Source organism: Hemicordylus capensis, chromosome 1 (assembly GCF_027244095.1).
Source record: "Hemicordylus capensis ecotype Gifberg chromosome 1, rHemCap1.1.pri, whole genome shotgun sequence".
In the NCBI taxonomy this organism is placed as follows: Eukaryota; Metazoa; Chordata; class Lepidosauria; order Squamata; family Cordylidae; genus Hemicordylus; species Hemicordylus capensis.
In genome coordinates this window covers 220,800,647-220,821,507 of record NC_069657.1, presented here as the reverse complement: position 1 = coordinate 220,821,507, position 20,861 = coordinate 220,800,647, and the positions used below count along the sequence as shown (strand labels likewise).

At 45.1% G+C, this 20,861-nt stretch overlaps 1 protein-coding gene across 7 annotated transcripts in view; it reads right to left on the bottom strand.

The window, feature by feature from the left end:
• KIAA2012 (KIAA2012 ortholog) overlaps nucleotides 1-20,861 on the bottom strand; it is a 123,717-nt gene that overhangs the window by 17,024 nt on the left and 85,832 nt on the right. For all 7 annotated transcript variants that reach the window (XR_008313633.1, XR_008313635.1, XR_008313638.1 and 4 more), the window contains 3 exons: nucleotides 13,727-13,820; nucleotides 9,228-9,411; nucleotides 567-702 (listed from right to left, as the gene is read on the bottom strand). Coding sequence is in view for 1 of the 7 variants with exons in the window: in XM_053285341.1 (XP_053141316.1) it covers nucleotides 567-702; nucleotides 9,228-9,411; nucleotides 13,727-13,820 (414 nt within the window). In the remaining 6 variants the exon portion in view is untranslated. The remainder of the gene's footprint in view (nucleotides 1-566; nucleotides 703-9,227; nucleotides 9,412-13,726; nucleotides 13,821-20,861) is intronic.

Here is a 20,861-nt window from a genome sequence, read left to right as displayed (position 1 = left end):
GGCTGGAAGTCTTCCTTTCTTTGCCACAGTGGCTGCTTACTCAGATGATGCCAAATCAGAAGAACCCATGTGATATTTTCAATATGAACCTATAAAGTTTATCTGTGAAGCTTACAGTAACTTTTTCCTCAGGTTCCTATGATAAGCAAAATATTTGAGACATTAACTGTTAGAAATGTATTCCTGCACAGTGGTGTAGTGAGGGCATAGGCAGTCCGTGTTCTGACAGGCAGCCGCCTACCTGCTAGTGGCAGCAGTTGATCTCCTTGCATGCATGGAGATCAACTGAGCAGCAGGAGGCGGTGTAGCCTCCCCACTGGGTGCCGGGTCGGGAGCCTCCTCCTGTGCTGAGTGCTGAGTTCAAGATATGATGGCAGCTAGGTTTGCAGCCAGTTAAATGAAATTCCCCACCCTTGTCCCTGGGCAAAGGAGGGGAGAGGAGGGAAGGGGAGAGGTGGTGAGCTGAGGCAGGCTGGCAGCCCTAAAAGGGCGCCAGGTGGCCCTGAAGGCAGGGGGCACACAGTTTCTTTGGTTTCACAGCTCCACCCCTGTTCCTGCATTCGTACCGACAACAAACTCTGATCGCTTTTGCTGTTTGTCTTTCTTAGGATTCTTTTTCTGGGCTTTGTACACAACTCTAGTTTTTGCCAATTCCTGTTTCTTCTGTCTTGTCACTGGTTTGTTCTCGAAAACATCTTCAGCCTGGAAGTAATATAATACAAAGTTAGTGCTTAAATAAATACATTATTACAGTGTGGTGCATTGATTGCTAGTGTGCATGTGTGTGAGTGAAAGCAGAGCTTGTGTTCTGGACTATCCACTCAAGTGGTCTCAGACTGGGGGCTTAAGCTGAACTGGTTCAGAAGAAAGCCCATTCTGTTGGAGGACATGCAGAAGTTTCAGCATAGCTGCACTGTGCACCAATTCCAGCATTCCCAAAACTGACAGCCAGTTTTGCCAAGAGCAGCAGAGAAAGACCTGAAGCAGATGCACTGTGATGGAGCTGGCATTGCTGGTTGAAGCAAACGCTACAGCTGAGCTGTGGGAGAAAGGAAGTAATCCCGCTCTGCAGCTCAAGGGGTTGCAAAAAAACTGGGCAAGGACTCCAAATAATTAAGGAAGAAGGCAGGTGCCAAGTGGTTGGAGCTGTGGGGACAATCTGGAAACACCTTCACTGCATTCAGTCCCAAAGTGCCTGTTCTTCCCCAGCATCAAAATTTGAACAAAAAGGATTTCTGCAACTTTCTAGAAGAAGCAAGCTGTGCACAGTGCCAATTGACTGGTCCTCTACTGCTGTTGCCAAGAAACCTTCTCCACTATCCTCAGAGTTTTTGTCCCTTTTTAAAATTAACAAGGCAACATATGAATGGATAAAGACTTGAACTTTCATGCTGTACTTAAAAAAAAAAAAAAAAGGCAGATAGCCTGCCTAAAGAGTGGGCGGAAGGGCAAGACTGACGGCAGAAGCAGTGTTCAATTTGCGAGCACGTGCCTCTTTTATTTCAGCTGCAAGGCTGAGCTCACTCCACGGCGGAGAGTTACATTGTGAGTTTTCTTTTTATATTATGGCTGCCTTCACCATAAAAGCATATGCGATGGGTAAGAAGGCTACAGAATAAAGGACAATGCTGTTCAGTCCCTCTTTCTAATCCAATATAAATACATCTAGGAATATCTTTTGTGACTGGGTTTTCAACAAACTTCACGCCCATCTGGCATTCCAATCTTCATCATACACATTTTCCTAAGAAAAAAGGTGGCACAAGGCCAGGACCTTTGCTGGTGTACAAATATAATGCCTAGATTTACCTTGTCTGTTCACCCCATGGTGACTGTAATTAAGATGCTTATGATTTGTTTAATTATTCACTTTAATTGACATATCTGTAGTTCTATGAATCATCCTGGTTTCTCTCTCCCTTAAAAAAAACACAAAAAATTAAAGACGGGCACTCTGTTTGCTTCTTCCCCTTAAAATAGTGTTCTTCATTGTAAGGCCCAGGGGCCAGTGGCAGCTGAGAAAAGAAAAAAGGGGGAGGAAGATGACACCGCACCAAAAAGCTGGAAGGAAAGCGGTGGGGGGATTCTCAAGGGTGTTAAATGGATGTGAATGAATGGCTTATTCAATATTGACTGAAATGATTTTGAGCACTGAATGCTGTTCTTCAGAGGCAATTGTATTTCTAATATCTTTCTGGGGATTGTATCCCACACCAGGCAGGATGTGCATGGAACATTCCGCTGGTTCGACGGCAGGAGGTGTCTAACTTCAAGAGCGGGGAAGGATGCACTTACCCCTCCCGCTGCTTTTCCCCACCGGCATCTGTTTTATTCCAAGCCCATCGGGGTGGCAACGTACCTCCTTGCCGCCCCATTGCCCAGATATGACCGGAAATCTCCGATGTGCCTGCGCATGCTTGACACTGGAAGAGCCCTCATCACCAATGTCTCCACCGCCTACCCCACCACTGATCAGGTACGAAGTACCCTTTCTCTCAACCCCCTGGCCTTACAAATGGGAATACCCCTCTTTACTTGTATAGGGGAATCCTCCTTGGATTCCCCTTTACAAGTATATCCCCAAACTGGCCCGTGAACAGGTTTGGCCCAATTTGGTAGCCGGACCAGACCCAGTTTGGCAGGACCCTGAACCGGAGCGGTTCAGTATGAATCCGGTTCATATTCAAACTGAACCCGCAAAACCGGTTCCATGCACAACCCTACTCACTCTCTTGAGCCCCTGCACCTCCTTGGAAGGCATGCACAGAATGCTGGGAAATGTAGCGCTTCCCAGTGCTTTCTTCTAGAGCTCTTAAGAGAGGGCTCCATCTCTCTCAAAGGACCCTCTCAGCACTAAGAAAAAAGAAATACTGTGTGGCAGTCAGCACAGTGAGAAATGGCTATCATTTTGAAGGTTTATTGCCAAAGTGGCCCCCACTTTATTTATTTATTTTTATTTTATTTTTTACATTTTTTATCCCGCTCTTCCTTCAAGGAGCCCAGAGTGGTGTACTACATACTTAAGTTTCTCCTCACAACAACCCTGTGAAGTAGGTTAGGCTGAGAGAGAAGTTACTGGCCCAGAGATATGGTGAAGATCTTTGCCTTAAAAGATGGCCATAAAATATTTAACACCATATAAACTGAAAATAATATATAATTTACCTCATGATAGATGCTGGCGGTGTGAAGATTCTTTACATATTTTCAGATTCTTTACAGATTCTTTATATATTTTATGGAAGTGTTAAAAAATCAAGCAATGGTATTGTTCTGTGTTAACCAAATAACAGGCTATCAGTTACCTGAGGATACTTTAAGAATTATACTGAATTATCTAAAAGATGTTGCAGATAAGATGATGCTGAAATGGTTATCAACTTATTAGCTGCTGCAAAGATTTCCATACCAAACCATAAATAGTTGGTATTTGGTGTTTTATGGTTTTTATTGCTGTACTGATTTTAAGGTTTTAAATGTGATTTTTTTTTTTTGGAATTTTATTGTATTTTATTGTATGAGCTGGGTGGGGTTGGTCTCTCTCAGCTCTGTCCTCCAGGTTTCCAGATCGTGCAACAGCCCCGCCTCGAGGGTCAGGGAGGGGGTGTTGCAGTCATCTTTCAAGAGATCCTCCCCGTTTCCTGGTGCCCGGTCAGGCATTCTCAGAATTTTGAGTGTTTGTCCTTGAGGGTGGGCCTCTGAGATAGGCTGGGGATTCTGCTGATGTACCGACCACTCCACTGCACTTCAGTCTCCCTACCTGAGCTGGTGAGGGTGGTCTCGGAGGTGGCCTTGGGTTCCTCCAAGCTTATGGTTTTGGGAGATTTCAATGTCCACGCTGAGGCCCCCCTAGTGGGTGCAGCTCAGGATTTCATGGCCTCCATGGCAACCATGGGCCTGTCTCAGTTGGTATCGGGCCCTACCCACGTGGTAGGACATACTCTGGATCTAGTTTTTGCCGACCGGGAAATAAATGATCTGGAGGTGGGGGAATTTGAGACCACTCCCTTGCCATGGACAGATCATCATCTGGTGGGGTTTAGTTTGACTGCTCCATCTGCCCTCTGCAGGGGTGGTGGACCAATTAGGATGGTCCGTCCCCGGAGGCTTATGGATCCATTTGGATTCCAGACAGCCCTCAGGGAGTTTCCAGTGTCCAGAGCTGGTGACCCTGTCGAGGCCCTGGTTGATCTCTGGAATGGAGAGACGGCCCGGGCTGTTGACACGGTTGCTCCTAAATGCCCTCTCTGGCTTGGTGGAGCCCGATCTGCTCCTTGGTTTTCCTCGGAGCTTAGGGCGATGAAGCAACTCAGGCAACAGCTGGAACGACGCTGGAGGAAGAGTAGTGACGAATCCGACCGAACACAGGCTAGAGGCCATTTTAAGGACTACTCCGTGGTGGTGGGGGTGGCGAAGAAATGTTTTTTCTCCGCCTCCATTGCAACTGCTCAGTGCAGACAAACAAAGCTGTTTCGTATGGTAAAAACATTGCTCCACACATCCCCCCAGGTAATGGGGGAGGAATCATCTACAGCTCACTGTGATCAGTTTGCCTGCCACTTTGCAGATAAAGTCGCTCGTATCCGTGCTGACCTGGACTCCAGAGTTTTGGCAGTCCCAGCCAACGTGCCTTTGGTACCATCTGGTCCCGTTGTGTTGGATTCTTTTCAGTTGGTGTGGCCTGAGGATGTGGACAAGATCCTGTGCAGTGTGCGAGCGACATCATGTGCTCTTGACCCTTGCCCTTCATGGCTAATAAAATCTGCCAGGGAGGGGACAGGCAGATGGTTGGAGGTGATCATTAATGCTTCATTAAGGGAGGGCAGGATGCCATCGTGCCTCAAGGAGGTGGTGGTAAGACCATTATTAGAAAAGCCCTCCCTTGATCCCTCCAACCTGGACAACTATCGACCTATATCTAACCTTCCCTTTTGGGGCAAGGTGATAGAGTGTGTGGTGGTATCCCAGCTGCAGAGGGTCTTGGATGATATGGATTATCTGAACCCTCTTCAATCTGGCTTCCGCCCCAGATATGGGACTGAGACTGCCTTGGTCGCTCTAGTGGATGACCTACGCCAGGAACTAGACAGGGGGAGTGCGTCCCTGTTGGTTCTGCTAGACCTCTCGGCAGCGTTCGATACCATCGACCATGATATCCTTCTGGGCCGCCTCTTGAGTATGGGAATTGGAGGCACTGCGTAGCAGTGGTTCCTGTCCTTTCTTGGGGGGAGGGTCCAGAAGGTGGTGCTGGGGGACTACTGCTCGGCCCCGTGGCCATTGGCTTGTGGGGTCCCGCAGGGTTCGGTCTTGTCCCCCATGCTGTTTAACATCTACATGAAGCTGCTGGGAGAGGTCATCTGGGGACTTGGACTGAGTTGTCAGCAATATGTGTATGACACTCAGCTCTATCTCTCCTTGTCACCTGATTCTAGGGAGGCGGTGGATGTCCTGAATCGGGGGTTGGAGGCCATGATGGGTTGGATGTGGGCTAATAAACTGAAGTTGAATCTGGACAAGGCGGAGGTACTGTTGGTCAGTAGGAGAGCCAATTGGGATGAGGAGATATTACCAGTTCTGGGTGGGGTTGCACTCCCCTTGAAGGAGCAAGTATGCAGCTTGGGGGTACTACTGGTCCCTGCTCTGCTTTTGGAAGCTCGTGGAGGCAGTGGCCAGGGGTGCCTTTGCACAGCTTCGGCTAGTGTGCCAGCTGTGTCCCTTTCTCGAGATGGCAGATCTGGCCACGGTTACCCATGCCTTAGTCACGTCGCGCTGGATTACTCAATGTGGGGCTGCCCTTGAAGAATATCTGGAAACTGCAGCTAGTGCAAAACGCGGCAGCGAGGGTTTTATCCGGAGCTGCCCGTTGGGAGCACATCACACCCATTCTGAAAGAATTGCACTGGCTGCCAGTTCGTTTCCGGTGCTGGTTCAAGGTGCTGGTTTTGACCTTTAAAGCCCTTAACGGTTTGGGCCTGGGGTACCTGAGGGACCGCCTGCTCCCAAGGGTTGCTGCCTGCTTGACGAGGACATCTGAGGGGGCTCTACTCCAGATGCCAACAATGAGGGAGGCCCGGTTGTCGTGCACTCGGGACAGGGCCTTCTCTGATGCTGCCCCCAGACTTTGGAATGCTCTCCCAGTGGCCATTCACTCCTCAGACTCCATCACAGCTTTTAGAAAGCTTGTTAAATCTTGGCTTTTTACCCAGGCTTTTACATAATTGTTTTTATTGCTGCTTCTATGTGTTTTTACCTGTTGTATCGTTTTTATGCTTGTATTTTATAGATTTTAAATTTGGTTTGTTTTTATATTTTTAGCTTAAATACTTTTATTGTCATTTTATTGTCTGTTTTTTAACTTTTGTAAACCGCCTTGCGATTGTTTTTAATGAAAGGCGGAATATAAATGCAACAATAAAAATAAATAAATAAATAAATGTTAACTTTTGTAAACTGCCTTTGGATATTTTCTGAAAGGCAGTATAAAAATTGAACAATAAATAAATAAACAGCAGCATAGTGGGAGAAGAATATAAATCCTTTGCCAGATTGGTTTTTTAGATATGGGATATACACACGTGGACAAATGTGTTAGTACCCCTCCACAAAAAAAGAAGAACCCGCAATTGTCTCTGAAATAACTTGAAACTGATAAACGTAATTGGCACTCATCATTGTTTATTTCCCATTTAACAAAAATCAGACTTTGCTTTAGCGTTTTGATGCAACAGAATATTTCAAATAATAACATAAATGAAAATGGCATGGACAAAAATGATGGGACCCTGAACCGAATATTTTGTTGCACAACCTTTAGATGCAATCACTGCCAACAATCGATTCCTGTAGCTCTCAATGAGACTTCTGCACTTGTCAACAGGTAGTTTGGCCCACTCTTCCTGAGCAAACTGCTCCGGATGTGTCAGGTTTGAAGGATGCCTTCTCCAGATTGCATGTTTCAGTTCTTTCCATAGATGTTCGATAGGATTCAAATCAGGACTTATAGAAGGCCACTTCAGAATAGTCCAATGTTTTGTCCTTAGCCATTCTTGGGTGCTTTTAGCTGTGTGTTTTGGGTCATTATCCTATTGGAGGATCCATGACCTGCGACTGAGACAGAGCTTTCTGACACTGGGCAGTACCTTTCACTCCAGAATGTCTTGATAGTCTTGAGATTTCATTGTTCCCTGCACAGACTCAAGGCATCCCGTGCCAGACGCAGCAAAGCAGCCTCAAAACATAACCGAGCCTCCTCCATGTTTCACAGTAGGTATGGTCTTTGAAAGCGTCATTTTTCCGTTTGTGGACATAGAGCTGCCAAAAAGCTCCAGTTTTGTCTCATCTGTCCAAAGGACATTCTCCCAGAAGCACTGTGGTTTGTCAATATGCATGTTAGCAAATTCCAGTCTGGCTTTTTAATGACAAAACTGGAGTTTTGGGGCAAGTCACCTCAGCTCTCGGTCCACAGATGAAGAAATGAAGCTTTCAAAGAAAAGAACACCATGCTTACTGTGAAACATGGAGGAGGCTCGGTTATGTTTTGGGGCTGCTTTGCTGCGTCTGGCACGAGGTGCCTTTTCTTTGTTTTTTTGTTTTTAAAGATGGCCCAAGGCATTTTGGTTCTTAAAGGAGGAAATCCAAATGACCTGCTCCAATTATGGTAGAATACAACTATGAATGAGATAACTGACAATTTGTTGCCTTTAACAATGGCCTAAAAACTACCAACTAAGATGCTCCACTTCACCTAGTCATTGGGTAATGCTGTTCAGGACTAATGTCAAGGGTTGGCATTGCAGGGTAGAATGACCCACTCGGAACGACCCACTGCCAAACCCTGAGACCATCTCTGTGCCCATAGCCCTCATGCAGTGGTGGTAGAGTCTCTTATCCAAGAGAGTATTCTATCATCACCTACCTACTCCCATTCAGAGGCGATGTGTAACAAGCTCTGAAGAGGCCTGTGTGCAAGAATTGAACATGGGCCCCATCACATAATTTCCCCATAGGGGTCAATGCTCAAAATGATTAATAACTCCTGAATGGCAGAGCAGAAAGCAATGAAAATTCACAAGGTGTTAAATGTGTGGACTGTCAAGCATGCTGCTTGACTCAATTTTAATGGTATTTTAAAAAATAATAATCTAAAACTGTTTAAAAGTGTCATAACTGCTTTGTTTCATTGCAGAAAGTTAGAAAAAGTTCTGGAATTTAACCCCACCCCCCATTCATCATTCAAGCCTCACGTGGAGGAACCTACTCCTTGCCTTCATATAAAAGGAGTGTAACAGGAGAACCTCGTTACTTGTGGGGGTTCCGTTCCTTGTCTACTACTGCAAGTAATGGAACCATGAGTAATGAGGCATTAGGGCTATGGGGGAAAAGGGGTTAGGTTCCAAGATAGAGGGGAAAGTCAGGAAAAGCCCCCAAATGACCCCCAAACCGCCCCAAATTGACTATGGTGTGCTCTGTGGGTCCCCCATGTGCCCAGGCATGCCCTCCAAAAGACAAACTGGCTAACACCACCACAAAAAATCATGGGAAAAGCTAGTCCCACCCCCAGGAAATGAGCCACAAAATAGTTCCTTCTGTATTCTCCTCTCTCCTGAAGACAAAATGACCTCCGCGGTCACTTCCAGCCCTATTGGAACCACGGATACATGGGTTTTAACCCATTAGCATCTGCGGATAATGGTCTATTAGACACCAACAGATATGCAGAACCATGAATAGTGGTTCCGTGAATAATGAAGTTCTCCTGTACCCCCATTTTTTACATCCCATGTTATAACTTCCAGAATGGCTGGGCAGAATGTACTCAAATTCATATGGGAGTAGCACATGATGGTAGCATTAAATGTGTGGAATTTAATGCTAGAACCATGTAGGGACACCATGTGAAATTCCAGAGATTTCCAGAAAGTCCAGCCATTTAGCAGTTGTTAATATTTTTTCCCATGGATCCCTATGGAGAAATTACTATTTAAGTAGGAAATTTGCTTTATTGTAGATCCCTCCCGCTCCCATCCCATCTGCCAAGCTAAGTCCCACCATAAGCCTAAGTGGTGGTGGTGGGGCACCCATGGAGGGCAGCTTATTGAGGGCTGTCTGAAACCTGGTGCCAGACTTGGGGCTAGTCCTCCCCTCCCCAATTTTGAGGACCTACATCATTTTTGAATGTTTGCTGCATGCAAAACATGCAGTATTTTGCTGCAGTTTGTGCAACTTACTGTGTTAAGACTGGTAGCCTTCTCTTGCTTGTTGGTTTTCTCTTGCAAAATTGTCTCGTCTTCTTTGATCCCAAACTGCTTTTCTGAAGAACTGATGCCCATTATTGCATGCTCCTTAATTTCCTTTCTGTGGTTATCAGGTTCTATGAGAGCACTGTCTGATTCAGGGCCCGGAACTCTCTCCCTTTGAAAAAGAAACACAAATGAACTGGGCTAACCCTTTGAAAACTTTCTAACATTTAACAATAATTTTTGCACTAGAAAAGGAGGGGGGAGGAAACCCCCACCTACCCACTCCGCCACACTACATTTGATTTTATTTACTTGCAAGCTGTGAAATCCGTTGAAGTACCAGTAATGGCCACAGCAGGAAACTGCCTTTCTCCACATTATCAAGAAATGAAAGAAATATCCTCTTGTAGTATTAATGACAATCCCAAGTCTTTTCTGCATGGCTAATAATAAAAACAGTTACCAAACACACTTTGCACCTTTGATCTCATGATCTCAAGTCTTGTTCTGCTCTCCCCATTGAGAGTTATACTCTCCCATGAGTGGTGAAAAGTTCCGGGGGGGGGGGGGGGAGGTTAGTTTCCAGGTGAGAGAGACCTGGAGACTTACAGTGTCTGAAATATTTCCTTTAGTTAAAAATATACAAGCAGAGTATAAGTGAAAGCAAACAGCACTGCTGAAGCAGCCAATCAATTGCTCGAGGGGTTTCCAACCTGTGGTACTCCAAATGTTGCTGAGCTATAATTCCCATCATCCTCAGCTACAATTTATTGTGGCTTGGGATGCTGGGAGTTGTAGTTCAGCAACATCTGGAGTACCACAGGTTGGAAACCCCTGCACTACTCCATATGAGGTGCTATTTAGCACGGTCAAAGCCCAAAGCTCACAAGGTGGGGTCACAAAATGAGACCTGGTGATGACACAAGTCTACCAACTCTTGAAAGACAAAAGAAATCTGGTACTGGGGTGAAGCTCAGTGGTGTGAAGGCCCAGAAAAAATGGAAAGAATCAGGGGGAAAATGTGCTTTCCCCTTCACCCCTTTTTGGTGGAGGTTTGTTTTCCCCAGTTTGAAGTTGCCCTTCAAAACCTGAATCTCAGGTCAAAAATCTGAGACCTAGCAAGCCTATCTTAGCTAATTTACGCCCCCCTCTCTTCCTCCCCCCTCCCTCCCTGTATCTTTGGTATTGCCGACTACTGTTGCACATACATAATCTGCAAAGTAATAATCTCCATCTCATCTATGCCAGTGAATTGCTCATTCGTGGGACCATCCATAGCCATTGAAAGAACTTTTTTTTGTCAAATCCCAGGCTCTAACCAGCCAATATGTTCAGGCAAAATTATATAAATCAGCCCATTCACAGTAGTCAAACAACAAATTCAGGACAACCTTTTACAAACAGTGGATGGCATCCCTAACAGAAATGCAGGAATGCTATGTGGTTGCTCGCTGTGGAACACAGGACAGTTTACTGGACAAGGCCTTGGCTTGCCCTGATCAAAATAAGCAGCAATGTTTTCAGACTGGGTTAAAAGTTTCTAAAAGGTTTTTTTTTAAAAAAAAACCATCTTTCTCTGCAATGGCAAGAAAACTTTTGTTATAAACCAGAAGTACAAGTTTAAGGAAAGGAAGAGAAAATGAAGTTGTTTCTGAACAAACTAGTGGCAACTGGTGTGGGTGCCGCAAGGCACTTTTAAGTGTAAATAATAATAATAATAATAATAATAATAATAATAACATCCCAATATTATTATTATTATTATTTTAAAAAATGGCTTAAACACCTAACAAGCCTTCATAAACAACTATCAAAACAGCTCAATCACATTTTGCAAGGAGGTGATATTGAACAATGGCTAACAACTGGGAAAACTCATCTCATAATGAAAGACCCAGCAACAGGTGCAGTTCCAAGTAATTATAGACCGATAACCTGCCTGCCAACCATGTTCAAATTATTAACTAGAATAATAGCAGATGAAGTGATGCAACACTTATTAACTAACAAACAGCTTCCAGGTGAACAGAAAGGAAATTGCCCAGAGGCACAAAACACCAGAGGCACATAAGACCAGCTGCTGATTGACAAAATGATTTTAGAAAATTGCAAGAGAAGAAAAACAAATCTAAGAGTTGCATGGATTGACTACAAGAAAGAATCCGATTCATTGCCTCACACATGGATACTAAAATGTTTAGAAACAACTGGTGTCAGCAAAAATATTCTGATATTTATTTAAAAAGCAATGAGCATGTGGAGTAAACAGTTAACAATCAATGGTGAGACACTTGGACAGGTTAGCATTAGAAGAGGCATTTTCCAAGGGGACTCACTATCCCCTCTGTTGTTTGTAATCGCCATGACCCCACTTTCACAAATACTAAACAAAACAGGCTTCGGATACCAAACATCTAAAACATCAAGTAAAATAAACCATTTGCTGTACATGGACGATCTGAAGTTGTATGGAAAGTCCCAGTCAGAAATCGAATCACTGCTAAACACTGTTCGTCTATTCAGTAGCGATATAGCAATGGAGTTTGGACTAGACAAGTGTGCTGCATTAATAATGAACAGAGGAAAAATAAGAAAAACAGAAGGAATAGAACTGCCTAATGGAAGAAACATCAAGAACCTGGAAGAGAAAGAACATTACAAATACTTGGGCATTCTCCAGGCTGATAACATCGCACACACTGAAGTTAAAAGAAAAATTGGAAGTGAATACATCAGGAGAGTTAGAAAAATCCTCAAGTCCAAACTCAAGGGCGGGAACACCATACAAGCCATAAACACCTGGACTATACTTGTTATCAGATACACTGCAGGAATAATAGACTGGACCCAGGCAGAGCTAGAGATGCTAGATCGTAAGACCAGGAAAATAATGACCATCAATCATGCTCTGCACCCCCTCAGTGATGTAGATAGGCTATACCTCCCTCACAGCTCAGGTGGAAGAGGAATGCTGCAAGTCCATCAAACAGTAGAGGAGGAGAAAAGAGGCCTTGAAGGACAGTGATATAATAATGATATAATAATAATGACATATATAATGTCCATTATAAAGGACAGTGAAGAAGATGCACTTCAAATGGTCAATAATGAGAAACTATTCAACACTAATGAAACAAAGCAGGCCTACAAGAAAGAACAAGTCAAGAACCGAGCAGAAAAATGGAGAAATAAGCCACTGCATGGTCAATATTTGCACAATATAAGTGGAAAATCAGACATCACCAAGACCTGGCAATGGCTTAAGAATGGCAACTTGAAGAAAGAAACAGAAGGTTTAATACTGGCTTCACAAGAACAGGCACTAAGAACAAATGCAATAAGAGCAAAAGTCAAAAAATCAACAACAAACAGCAAGTGCCGCCTTTGTAAAGAAGCAGAAGAAACAGTCAACCACCTAATCAGCTGTTGTAAAAAGATTGCACAGACTGACTACAAACAAAGGCATGACAAAGTAGCAGGGATGATACACTGGAACATCTGCAAAAAATACAAGCTACCTGTAGCCAAACATTGGTGGGACCATAAAATTGATAAAGTGGTAGAAAATGGAGATGTAAAAATATTATGGGACTTCCGACTACAAAAAGACAAACATCTGCCACACAATACACCAGATATAACTGCAGTCGAGAAGAAAGAAAAACAAGTCAAAATAATCGACATAGCAATACCAGGGGATAGCAGAAGAGAAGAAAAAGAAATAGAAAAAATAACAAAATACAGAGATCTACAAATTGAAATTGAAAGGCTGTGGCAGAAAAAGACCAAAATAATCCCAGTGGTAATTGGCGCCCTGGGTGCAGTTCCAAAAGACCTTGAAGAGCACCTCAACACCATAGGGGCCACAGAAATCACCATCAGCTAATTACAAAAAGCAACTGCCATCCTAGGTCCTTGGGAAGGACTCGAACAAACCAGTCAATAACATCCGTCTGACTGTGTAAATAACTACTACTACTACTACTACTAATAATAATAATTTACATTTATAAACCTCCCCATCCAGAGGTGCTTATCTCCCATACACCTACAGCACCGGCTGCGGTGGAGGATCACTCAGATGGCAGAGGCCATTTGCATGTGCAGAGACTAGCTGAGTGGTGGCACCACTGCTGGGAAAAGCTTTCAGGTGTGGCACTCTGAGAGGTCAGCACCTATTAATTTATATTACTTATATATATTATATTTATATATTATATATATAATATAATATAATATAATATAATATAATATAATATAATATAATATAATATAATATAATATAATATAATATAATATAATATAAAGGTGCCTTTCACTGCCCACTGGCGGCACCCACACCAGCCACCACTGGAACAAACAGTTAAATCTACATGTGATTACTTTGTGTTCATGAGGTAAGCAGCTATAAACCAGAGTTCCACACATTATTTTCTTGTACCTGCAAAACATAATGCATGAACCAGCTGTTCATTTTAAATACTTACATATCTGATATAGAGATTGTCGAATGGGTAAAATGTGGTTCTAGATGCGAGAGGCTATCTGATCGAGATAAATTATCCAACTGCTTTCCTGTATCTGGAAAGGGGAAGGAGGGAAGAATATATTTGCAGTTTAGGCTAGAATAGACCTTGGCAACCCATCATACTGAATGCAGACAATCATTCATGTCCACCTGAGCAGGGGTGTAGCATCCATTGTGTGAATGGGTTCAAATAACTCGGGCTGCCATGCTCCAGGGGCCATGCCTGGCATCCCAGTCACACCCCTGCATCTGATGTCAGATTCATGAGGCATGGCCGCATTAGCAAATGAGGCCACATGCCCCACTTGGAAGTAAACTTCGGCCAGCACCTCATTTGCAAACTGGCTGGGATGGCTTCTCCCAGCTTGCAGGGGCAGGGAGAGGCTTTCCCGGGCAGGCTAGGAGCCCAGCGCTGGCTGAAATGTCTCAAAAACAGAGCTGTGGTGGGGAGGGAGAAACCATCCCAGCCAGGCTGCAAATGCAGCACTGGCCAAATTTTACTTCCAAATGCAACGCATGGTCCCATTTGCTAATGTGGCCATGCCCCCTGCAGGTCATCTGCTGTCAGACATAGAGAGTGTGGCTGGGGTGGAGGGGGCTAGCGGCAGCAGGATGGGCAGGGGCCACTGGCGTCCTCACTGTTGGGAATTCTCTCTGATAAGAGATACCATTTTATTACAGCAGAGTACACAGAGGCAAAACACAGCGGAGTCTGCCCAGGCATGCGTGTATGCTGACAGCAAAAGAAACTTGGAGCCAGTTCATAGTTTCAAATCAATATGAGGAGTCTTTATTGGGGAACTCCATTCTAGATGGGAAAGTGGAGAGATAGGATCTTTAATCTAGCTAGCTAGCTGCATGTAGAGAGATGCTGTCTGCATCTCTGCACACATGGTGCAGAGAGAGAGGCAAGTGAGTGTGATGGGAGAAAAAGAAGGAAGAGAGAGAGAGGGGCAGGAAGTCCCTGAGAGTAGCAATCTACATATCAAAGGGATAGTATCAGAGCAGTAGAGAGAAGGGATGACGAATGTCGTGACCCCTCTAGCCCTCTGACTCACTAATCTGTCCCCCTCTGTCATTGAGGCATGAGGCAGCGCAGAGTCCTTCACTTCCAACACTCTCTGCACCACTGCACCTGAGGCTTGATGATGCTCCTGTTTTTTGCTGCCTGCCTGGGAGTGCAAAGTGTGGGTATGTGGGAGCTGCTGGCGGGCTATATTTGGATTTCTGGGTCACAAGTTCTGAAAGTTTGTGCTACAGCAAGATCACATCAAAGAACCTCCAGAGCTACCATCAGTACCTAGTTCAGACATTAGACTAGCCCTTGCACTCGGAGGATTTGTCCCACTTTCTGTTTTTGCAAGAGCAATATATAGAAACATTATATATTGGAGCTGGAAACATATGCATCTCACACACAATAACTTCCACTACCTCTAAGCCACATTTTGACGCATAGAGATGATGGGAAATGAGATCTGTGAGCTCTTGACTCAAATGTAAACAAATGCTTGATTCCAATAACTACAGGGCCCCCTCCCCCACCAGCCCTTTATATGTGATGGTGTTCTTCTTCCTCCTTCTACAGCCACTCTTCCTGCCTTTCAAAAAAGCAATGAGTAAGATACCGAGTGGACAGAAGTGTGTATACTTTCTTCCCCTCTGCGTTCTACCCCAGGGTCCCTGCTAGCCCCTTGCCTTGCAGAAAGCACAGGACAGGCATCTGCAGCAGGATGCTGCCCCCACTGCTGGCAGGTGAGGTAGCCACCCACTCCCTATTATGGGGCTAGTGAGGCCTGAGGCGACTGCTTCACCAGGACTCATTAGTGGGCTGGCCATGCATTCCCCTCAAGCAAATTGAGGATACAGGATTGTTGTGGCCTATGTTTTCTGTGAAAGATTATAGGATGGGGAAAACCTTCTTCAACTGTAAATCTTTATTGTTGACTAAGTGCATGGAAACACATTGTTTAAAAAGGAAAGGGGAACATACACTAACAACGGGTTGTATCGGTAGTTGCCTTGTACAAGCAGAAAGGCACTTGGGCTCACACAAGGCTGCACCCCAATTCCATTGATTGTCCCCTGCTGCAGCCCCCCACCCACCCCCGCTTATCCTGCACTGTTCTGGGGGGTTCCCTAGCCCTCAAGCACAGATACTGGAGGCACACAAGGGCTGCAGTGGGGAGAAGGGTACAGGAAAGCCTCAGGGCATGAGCCAAGTTCTGCTTGTGTAACTTTGGATATAACTAATGTCTGGAATAAATTAAAGCCCCCCCCACACACACACATGGAGCGATACTCCACGAAAGCAACTGTTGCCTCCTCCCTGGGGAGCCCCCTGAGATTCCCCCAAAGCCCTCAATACTGTGAGTTGCAGTGAGAGGTGAGAGAGCTGGGCAGAAAAACTTGCTCTGCAAGTAGAGATCTGCCCAGTCTCTGGGGCTCTCCCCCTTCCCCCTGCAGTGCCTGTGCTACAGCCAACAGTACTGCCAAAGGGGCCCTCGGCAAGGACTTTGAGGATGCTCAAGGGGCTGCCTGGGAAGGAGGTGACAGCTGCACAGATTCTGTGTTCCACCGACATCACATTGTATGTGAGCCAGTGACTTCGATTTTTTAAAAAAAATTAGGTTCTGTCATCATATTTTTGAATTGCCTCCACATTTAGACTCATAATTTTCTTATCTATATATTTATTTCTCCTAGGCGTACCTGTTGCTAATCCCATGTGTAGCAGCTCTCGCAAGAGTTTGCGAACAGCTGCCCGGATGGCGGCGGGGACGGGGGAGAAAATAGGGATGCTGGCCGCCACGAGCAGGCGGTGGCAGGCCGCCCAGCCGGCGAGAGCAGACGGCAGTGGACTGCCGGGAGCAGGCAGCGGGCCATTGGCAGGTGGGCGGGAGGAGGTGGCAGGCTGGCTTTCCGGCTGGCCCGCCAGTCAGAAAGTGCCAGGGGAGGACGAGAAGAAGCGGGCTGGCCAGCCGTCCCACCAGCCAGAAGCCGTGGGCGAGTGGGGTGTGTATGAAACGGGCCGGCCGGCCGGCCAGCAGAGGCGCAGATGGTCTGCGCCCGGCCCAGCTAGTCATTATTATTACACCACTTCTCAACCAAAAGTTCTCAGAGTGATTTACATAACACCACTCAACAATAAAAAGAGAATGGAAGTGTTTGTATGTGTGTGGAGTTCCCGGGGGTGGGGGAGCCTTGTTAGGATTGTGATTTAGAAAGCCTTACATTTTAATAATTTATTTGTATGTATTTGTGTCTTCAAAAATATTTTTAACCTTCCTTAAGGCTTAGTATAAATTAGAACAAAAGTCTGAATAATGAACATCCCCAAGTTTGGAAATGTTAGCAGCTCCTTTCAGCCAAGAGAGGGAGCTCTTGCTCCAAGTATGTGAAAGAAATCATCAGTCCGGTCCTCCCAAGTGCTCCCCCCCACCCTTGATTTATGCCACTGAAAAAGGAGAAGATGGGGAAGCCAGCTTCCACCTTTGGATGAAACAAACACGGAGGAGAAAATATTTCTAGGGAATAATTTCCTTATTAGCTTTTTCGCTTCCACTTTTACCACGCGTCTTATGCAGAAATAGCTTGCCAAAAATTTCACAAGTGAGCTAAGCAAGCTGATAGTGGCCACAATCCAACACAGTGATTTTAATTAGCTCCTAAAATATGTCAGAAGATCCAGTCTTGGATCTCCTGCATAGTGTGTAGTTTGGTCGTAACCCTGTGCTGGATTGTGGCCACTGAATATGCTACATGTTCGAATACACCTTCACTGTTCTATTTTTTGTGAAGCACAACCTGTATTTCTTCATTCTTAAAAAACAAACAAACCAACAGTTGTTGAAAAGAAGGAGACCGCCTTAAAATGATTTTCAGTCAGTGGGGCTATGGGCAGGAATGAGACTGTCTAGTATATGGAAAGCAATTATGATGGCCAGAGTTGCACCTAGGTAATTTTGGAGCCTGGACCAAAAGGCTTTTGGAGGCCACCCACCCCCACCCCCAGTATTTTTAACACATTTTAAACTTGACTACACCACCTGGGACAGACTAAAAAGGATTTGAGGGCTCCCAGGGGGTGTGGAGGCCCTGGACTTCGGCCCAGAAGACCAGGGGGAAGAGTGCCTCTGCTTATGGCAGCCATCACAAAAGTGCCTCAGAGGGTCTGGCACCAAGTCCACAGCCATACTCCCCTCAAACGGAGGCACTGTTTGGTGCCTCCAGGACTGAGACTGATTTGTGTGGCTGCTGCAAATTGTGCAATCATAACACTCTGAAAAAGATCTGCTGCAGTGACAGTCATGTAAACACAGCAGCAGCTATACAGCTCCTACAGGGAGGCAGGCGGGCACTAGATCTCAAAAACAGTGCCTCTGCATGAGTGAAGCTAGATGGCAATCCTTGGTTGCTCCTAGACATTTGCTTGAGGGTATTTATAAAGAACTGGGTTAACACACCAGGGCTCCATGAGACATTTGAAAGCCCCTTAACATGCATGTGCACTCACTCTCATGCAGTGTCTCCTGATCACCACCACTCATCAGGGTTATGCAGCACGAGCATGGAGGCCCTGCCCGCAACTGAGCTAACATAATTACATAACTACAATATAGCCCATATTGCAGTTGGGCACATGGGGACTTCACTGGGTTAGTCCCTGCTTTCTGTACCATGATAGAACACACACTTGCAGTGCATATGTCCAATGTATTGTTAAAATACACTGTTGCATTTTAGTATGTAAAATACATACTATTTTGTTGTAAACCGCCCATATTTTGTTGTAAACCGCCCAGAGACCTAAGTTCTGGGCGGTATAAAAATATGTTAAACAAACAAACAAACAAACAAACACATAAAATAACAGCCCACTATGTTGGGGGAGGAGGAGGAGGAGACCAGCACAACAAAGAGCAAATAAGTGACAAAATGTAAGACAAATGCTGGATTCAGACATAATGCCAAATTCCAGGTAGTGAACCTGAGGTTAAGCACTGAAGCTAGGAATCACATCACATACGATCAGGTGAGGTTTTGCTCACTGCCCAGAGTTGTTCCTCCCTCTTCCTAGTCCTCCCAGGTTCAATTCCAGCATTCGTAGCACTGCTTGCATTGCCAGACTGAGGGCATGGTGTCAGCACATCACTCACCCAGCAACCATTGCCTATGATGTGAGCAAGGCTGCGGACATTGTGCTCGGATTAATGTATCTTCTCATCATCTGGTGCTGTCTTTGGCAGGGAAAAGACAAATCAACCCTTTCCTCCCAACCATTACACAACTCCATTTCAAGAATGAAACTGTTGTTCCCATGTATGAAGCTGGAAATGGAAAGGGTACACAAAATGTGAGGGGAAATAGCTGTGGCCATTTGCCTAAAAGGGTGGTTGTAGGCAAATCTAAACCCTGCAGCACCTGGGACCACAGGGTCCACGCTCTGTATTGCCTTACTTGTAACGAGACCAGACTTGACCCAGGAGCCTTTCCCCGGCGTCATGCCATAAAAACGTGCCTCTATAACATGCGCACAGCTCCCTATACCTTAGAATACAGATGTAAGCAGCCAACTGACTGCCTTGGTTGGCCTGATGGATGATCTCCAACTGGGAATTGACAGAGGGAGTGTGAATCTGTGGGCCCTTTTGGTGGCCTTCAATACAATTGGCCATAGTATCCTTCCGGAACATCTGAAGGGTTTGTGGGGTGGGAGGCATCGCCTTGCCTCCCAAATATATTTCTCCATGTCAAACTCATCAGAAGGCATAACCTCCATAACTGTGAAACAGATTTGGGTGTCATCAGCATATTGATAAAACATTGCACCAGATCTTCTGATGATCTCTCCCAGCGGCTTCATGTAGATATTAAACATCGGAGACAACATGGAGCCCTGAGGGACACCATACGAAAGTTTAGATTTTGAAGAACAACAGTCTCCAGGAGACACCATCTGGAATCTGTCCGTGAGGTAGTTGCAGAACCACCTGGAAGCGGTGATGGGCTGGATGAGGGATAACAAACTGCGGCTGAATCATATTGTTCAGGGTTGGACCTTGGTAGACAGTTTTGATCTGCCGGTTGTGGATGGGGTCATGCTTCCCTGGAAGGAACAGGTACACAGTCTGGGAGTGCTTCTGGATCCTAACCTCTCCCTAGTGTCCAAGGTATGGGCAGTGGCTGGAAGTGCTTTATATCAGCTTCAGCTGATATGGCAGTTGTGTCCGTTTCTTGAGATAAATGACCTCAGAACTCTGTTGCCAGATTTGGCTTTTTTAAAGCCAAATTTTGGGTTACGGCCCATTTGACTCACGAGTAGTATACCCCTTAGGTTCTGGCCACACTGCCTCAGAACGGTGGTACATATGCTGGTAACTTCTAGACTGGACTACTGAAATTTGCTCTATGAGGAGCTGCCTTTGTACATAGTTTGGAAACTACAGTTGATATAGAATGAGGCAGCTGGGTTGGTCTTTGGTTCATCTCGGAGAAACCACATTACTCCTGTGTTGAAAGAGCTACACTGGCTGCCAATAGGTTTCTGGGCAACATACTTGTGCAACATAAGGTGCTGGTTATTAGCTATAAAGCCCTAAACAGTTTTGGCCCTGGGTATTTAAGAGAACATCTTCTTCGCCATGAGTCCCATTGCCCATTGAGATCACCTGGAGAGGTCTGTCCATGGTTGCCACCAGCTTGTTTGGTGGCTACTCAGGGACGGGCCTTCTCCATTGCTGCCCCTGGGCTTTGGAATGTGCTCTCTTTTTAAATAAGAGCCTCCCCATCTCTGGCAACTTTTAAAAAGGAACTGAAGACATATTTGTTCAACCAGGCTTTTAATTAGATGTATAGTTTTAATACTTTTAATATTTGGTTTTAAATTATTTCAATGTTTTAATCATTTTAATTTTGTTTAATTTGTATTATTTTTACTGTAAACCACCCAGAGACACAGGTTTTGGGCAATATATAAATATATTAATTAATTGATTAATCAATCAATCAATCAATCAAGAGGGTTCTGTCAGGGACAATTTATCACTTCTGGTTTCCAGAAAAATGGCTTAATGCTTCATGTGCAACTGTTC